At 33.0% G+C, this 6,638-nt stretch overlaps 1 protein-coding gene across 1 annotated transcript in view; it reads right to left on the bottom strand.

The window, feature by feature from the left end:
- Positions 1-3,468, bottom strand: part of LOC115876219 (Down syndrome cell adhesion molecule-like protein 1) — a 337,865-nt gene extending 334,397 nt beyond the window's left edge. Inside the window, 2 exon segments of the mRNA XM_030891919.1 lie at positions 2,502-2,615; positions 3,456-3,468. Coding sequence (XP_030747779.1) covers positions 2,502-2,615; positions 3,456-3,468 — 127 coding nt within the window.
- Between the last annotated feature and the right edge of the window lie 3,170 nt (positions 3,469-6,638).

A 6,638-nucleotide genomic window follows, 5' to 3' on the forward strand; every position in this document is an offset into this window, starting at 1 on the left:
TTTTGCGGAAAAAAGATTTTTAAAATTTGGGATTTTTTGAAAAAAATTTTTTTTTACTTTTTGTTAGGTAGTATTTAGGGTATTAAGCATACGTAGCAGATTAAATATTTACAATAAAGAAAACCTTGAGAAGATCAAGTGGTTCTCAGAATATGTGCAAAAATATGCATTTTTTTTATTTTTAAAGTAAAATAACTGAGTTATTTTGGATTTAGGTACTTGAAAAACGGTGAAAAACCGGAGAAAATATGTTCCTTTTGTCGAGATTTACCAACCCTGAAAATATTTGCACTTATTTAAGACTGTAGCGTTTTTTAAACAACTACTACTGCGAACGGCAGCTTTTCATCGGAGAGCAGTCGTGGATAAGGTATTTCACTAGAGAGAAAATTAATCAATAATAATAAACATAAGATGTATAGATATTGGGCGCCAGGCATGTACAGAGAAAGAAAACTCAGTTGTATAATACTTAAAACTAATGACTATATTTATTCGTGATGAATTCTGATGGTAAATAGCATTGTACAATTGAGTAAAACTATATATGTAAATAATATTAAATACGTTCTATGAAAAGACTATAAAGAAAATACAATGCGTGTAACGTTATAGAAAATATAGGAAAAGTAGCATTACTTTATTTAAATTGTTAAATTTATACGGTGTTAAATCAGATGTGTTGCAACCTGTAGATTCTAGAATCTATCTCGTGATTCATCTGTTAGTATAGCGTAATAATAATGTCTATAGAAAGTAATACTATTACAATGCGTGATATTATGAAATCTAAAATCTAAATCACACTTTTACTACTGCATCGACATAAATAGCCTTAATAATCTAACCACTAAATATAGTATGTACGCTATTGTTTAAAATGTACATTACTGTTTAAGACTGAAAACATTTTAGATGTTAAATGCAAAACTAGAACTTAAATATACACTTAGCTGTTCTTTTATGTAACCCTGCTTCAAACAGTAGCAGCGCGAGGAGGTCTAGCATCTCTGTACTGTCTGTCGGCGATCCAGGCTTAGAAATGGGGGTGAAGCAGCACGGGGCTCAAGCCACATCCACGCTGGGGCACTCTATGTGTAAGACAAATCAATCCTACTGGGGACACTTGTCCATGGGACATCCGTCCATAAGATAGTGGCACAAGAGAACACTACTAGGACCTTGAAAAATAGTCCATACCTTGGACACTTGTCCGTAAGACAATGTCCGTCCGTAAGACCCTAAGAACACGAAACTCTTGTTTAAAATCAAACACCGTCTAATAAACAAAATGAACCTACCTCGAAATACTTCCGAGGGCTCAATAAATAATAAACAATCTGTCCTTTCTTCCAAATGACATTCTGGAGGACAAAAGCAAAGGGACGCCAACGTGCCAGCCAAATACAAATACAAGTTGGGACATCCGTAACTCTACCCTAAAAATATTCACTAATAATATCGAATCTAAAAGGAAAATAACTCAGCTTTACCTGTAGCTTCGAAATGGCAGCTGATTCAGATAATACAGCCAGATTTAAATGACCACCATTTCTCAACACTGGGACTAATGGCGTCTAAGAGGCCAAACGGTCCAACCAAAAGTGAAGTTAGATCACAGAGAATTGACAGAAGCGATGTTGACAGCGCGCGCTCCCACAGAGCGATACCATAAATCCTTACAGCCGTAGCTACTGACTAGGCTTATAGCTAAAACGTTACAAGACCCTGTATTCTACAGAATCAAATCTCTCAAAGTAATGAATAGGACACCTGGCAACAAGGACTGACAACACATGGACCACAAGAAATACAGCATGGTACTCAAGAGGAATTAATAGACCTAGAAGATGACCAAACCTGGGATGGGAACACATTAGGAAATTAGCAGGGATAAGTTGGGCCCGCATAGCCAACAATAGACCAACAATGGGCCCATCTACAAAAAAATGATCTCAATATGTTAGGGAGACACTATACCATAATTGGAAATCGTAGAATAAGTATTTCTTTTCAAATTTATTTACCTTGGTTTATGTTGTTTAATGTGAACGTTAATATACCTATATTTTTTCTTCGCTTGTGTTTATGTTTGTGTTGATGATAATTTTCTCATGAAAGATTACTTAATAATTTATTAACTTGTTTATTAAAAAAAATATTTTTATAGATTTTACTTTGGAAACCATCCTTTAGTTGCTGATTGACGAACTGCACCATCACTAAACAAAAATTGGCTAATACCGAAAATGCCGAGAAAACTGTAAAATCTCGGTTCCTTTGAGGCGTGTTACCGAAATTCAAAAAATAGTTCCAGAAACTCTAGTAAGTGTATAACATTACAATGTCCTTAGACATATTTCACTCAGCTCTATTATATCATAATGATTTTATTTGATCAAACAGTAAAAAACTTCTATAACAGTAAGACGCAATGATGCCGGCGCGGCCTGAAAGAAATAAAATCCGGGGCGCTGAGCTCCCGGAGCCGTCAATCTTACCTCCGGAAACGTCGCAGCGCAGAGTGAAGGAAGCGCCTTCTGGAAACGGTCCCACGACAGATGTCAGAGCGGTGCCGGTTTCCTCGTTGGAAATGACGATTTTGGTTGGCGGCACTGAAAGCAAAAGAAAACATAGATAAGTTAGACAATCAAAAAGTGGATTATTTTCATAACATAGAAAAAACGTAGTTTTTACAACATATTCGAATAATACAGTGTTTCTCTCATTCTCCAAAATGTATTTTAGGACATAATTTAGAAAAAAAATGTCTACTTCCTAGCACACTTGTTCTAATCAGAATGGATTCTAATTTATTTATATATCAAAAATACTGCCAACTTAACAAAAATTCTGATGCTATACAAAGTGTAAAAGTAATATTATACCAAACTTCAGGTGATTGAGGATAGTAAGAAAAAGATGTAGTAATAGATCAATAATAACTAGATTTTAAGAGCTTCTGGCTCAATTAGCATAGAGTGAAGCAAATAAATCTTGTGTTGCTCGATATACAGGATGAGTCTAAAATAGTGTAAATATTTTTAGAGGTGGTAGATCTCGATGAAAGAAACATATATTTCCTCTTTACCGTTTTTTAAATAAATCAAAAATAACCGAGCTATTTTACTTTGAAAATTTCCACAAAATTTTTTTTTATTAAATTATGAGAACCACTGGATCTTTTCTGAGTTTTCTCTGTTGTAAATTTAATTTACTACCGATCTTGCAACCATGTTATCAAGAAATTATGTTTTTTAACTTAAAACTAAAAAAAATCCAAAAATAAAAATTTCAAATTCTCAAAAAAAATTTCGCGAAAAAAAATCATAATCGTGTTTGTGGGGTTGAAATATACTACCCCCAAAAATATTTGCACCTCTTTATGACTCACCCTGTATTTTTAATAAAAATCATTGTATAGGCGTTCATAATCTGAAACGAGGATTGGCTACGATGTAGAGTCATAATGAAAAAAAAAAAAAATGACCTATAGGTATAAATTTTTTTTTTGCTCAATAGTTGTATACAACTATTGAGCAAATTGTCAAATTATTTCTTATTTCGGGCTGTAGTGAAGTGTTTTCTTTTATGTATGATAAAATATGTTCTTTTTGGTTAAATTACTTCGCTAATAATGCAGTTTAATATTAAAACCGCACAATTCCGAAGTATATTATTATTGATACGGATTGTTTTACGTTATTTACATCTACTTTTTGCGTAAATACCAGTAGATCAAGTGAAACATAGTACGTAACAAAATTAGTATTAAAGCTCATTAAAACGAGTTACTTTAAGTAAGCCCTTGACGTCATTTACTTGATCCGTATTCTTTTTTATTTTTAATGGTTCGGTAACTTTATCAATGGTTGTCATTTCTCAATCGTCTTTGACGTCGTTTTTTCTTCAACATACGGTATTTTTTAAACTTTATCATAATTTTTAGGGTCCTGATTAGCATTTTCTTGCACATAATATATAATTTCCAGATTAAAAATCATAGACGTACCTACTTATACGAAAATCTATTAAACACACAATATTAATAGATAGTTCGCGGTTATACATGCCAATAGACAATGACATGTTCGATCTTGCATCTTACAAGCTTAAATGGCGACACGTGCTGGCCCTCTATGGTAATTTAACGCGTTCGAACGGGCCGTTCGTGACAATAACTCGATTCCCGTTACCTCGGCTTAGCGGAATGGCGCAATTTAATGTGCATGCGACCATTACGCGTCTTTATCACTTTGTTGCTAAAATTGTCCCGAGTAAATCGTTTTAATGAGCTTTTGAACTAATTTTGTTTACATAATATGTTTCACTTGAAAATTTATAATATGTACGTAAGAAATAGGTGTAAATAAGTAAAATAATCAGAATCAAATATATAATTTGGAATTGTACGGAATTAATATTAAACTACACTACCATAAGAAACATCTATTGTGAATCTACAGTCATTATACAATGAAGTAACTTTTGATAAGTTACTAGATCTTAGTTTGCACTGCATTTCATTCAGAGTGGACGTTATCAAACCATCTAGAAAGCTTTTTATCTACTATTTTTGTCTTCCTAAGTTAAAAACGAAGCTACCCATCAGTTAATTATACAAGGAAAAACAAAATGTTGATATTTTGGTGAAAGCTTGAAACATCCTGTGGAACATGTAGAAGAAATTTAAAAATCATTTTATCATCTAGATACATCCTTTCTCGATAGATGATAGATGTTTTTTGGTTCATCTCATTAGCATTATTTTTGTTGAAGATATTCGTTTTTGAAGAACATGTTAACATTTTTCCGTAATTTTTACATTAAGACCATGCTTTTGCTTTTGGTCCTAGTCAACAGATCTAGTAAGTTCTGGTCTTCATTTAGCCTTCTTCTTATAGTCTATTAGTTAATATGTGCAATTTATTATAAATTTGAAAAACTGGCAAACGGCGGTTTCTTAGCGATAAACTTACAATAAGTCGATCGTCTCGATTGGAAGTTCTCATACGAATGTTCCTGGACGTCTAGATTGACGTCCTCAATGAACGTGGACATAATTCAAAAACCACTCAGTATATTTTGTGGTATAAATATATTTTTGGAACCGGAATTTTATAGCAAATTCACCGAACTAAACAAATATAGAGCATTTAATTTGAAAAACTAAAACTTAAGTGTAAAAATATATTTGACTCACCCTGTATATCTATAAAAATATTTTTGAAATGTAAACTACTATTAAACACATATTTTGTAAAACGTTTGGAGTGAAAATCTCAAATAGGAATCCTGATACAGAGCTTTTTCGGAACACGGAGCCATCTTGTATGTGTATGGATTTGTATATGTGTGTTTAATTAAATAGTGAAGTGAAAGCAACGAATTTAAATAGGTAAACTTTGTAATATATCTTATTAACAATACAATGCAAAAAGTTTTATAAAAAATCGTTCACTCCCATATTTTATTTTGTAATAAAATGTGAATCAGAACTCTAAAAATTATGATAAATATGTTATCTAATTTTTTTTATACATAAATACCATGGTGGTGCTTTTCATCGAATATTTCTAATTTCTATTAAAAGTTTTATGTTAAAACTGAGCTCGTTTTTCAGCTGCTCTATAATGTATCTCAAGCGAAATGAAGCGGAAAAAATAAATTCGCCACCCTAATTGGCTAATCGAGCGGCTGATTTTAAAATAATTTCGCGCAGAGCAAAACCGGCGACCGCGACGTCGATTCGGGCGTCGGGCGCGTCCAATTTAGACGCCGGCGACGCTCCTCAAATATTAATGGAAATCGTATCGAGACCGAGTCTCTCTCGGTTGGCAGACGGCTAATGTTTTTTTAAAGAGCGACAGAGAGGTTTTGTATAATACATTTTTTAATAAATTATTGAACCTAGTTTCTGGATATTTTTTCTCAAACTGGCTAAATACCGCTGACGGTATAGTGAATCGAGGAAAGAAAGATCGCCGTTAGAATGTTTTGGTTTGGTTTGAACAACGAGTAAAATTTTTCAAGTATGGCAGCTCTTGCTAAATACACACGGTTCGCTGATATGTATGGAAACGATCGATTATAAGGTAGAATCAACAATTATCTCGGCAGTTTCATTTCAGAAAAGGTCAATATCGACTCTGAAATTCAACACAGGATTAGCAGCGCCTCAAACGCATTCTGGAAATTAAAAGACAGGGTTTTCTACGAGGGGCAAACCGCTGCCAAAAATGATGTACAATAAATACCAATTTTGGGAAAAAAGTACCAAAAATACCAAATTATTTTCAAAAAAATACCAAATTAGATTTGCATATTAAGTCTACTATTTTGCATATTAAAGTCGATCCTGAAGTCGAGTTTGCCTCGAAGGTTGCAGTAAAATTTGGAAGTAAAATTGATGTGCTAAAAATAATATTATTAAACAGACTATTGCAGTTCAGAGTGCTCCGATTTTTGACTTTAACAATTGCTTTTGTATTTTACAAACTATATTATTTTCTTGGGTATAATTACTTTCCAAAACATGTAGAGTGGTATATTCTGAAAGACTTCCAGAACTAAACGATTTTGTCAAAGCACCTTTAGATTCCAGATATTTTTCAGTATTAGCTTTAGATGCAAATGGG

This window comes from Sitophilus oryzae, unplaced genomic scaffold (assembly GCF_002938485.1).
Source record: "Sitophilus oryzae breed Bouriz unplaced genomic scaffold, Soryzae_2.0 scaffold_1420_pilon_pilon, whole genome shotgun sequence".
NCBI classification, from domain to species: Eukaryota; Metazoa; Arthropoda; class Insecta; order Coleoptera; family Curculionidae; genus Sitophilus; species Sitophilus oryzae.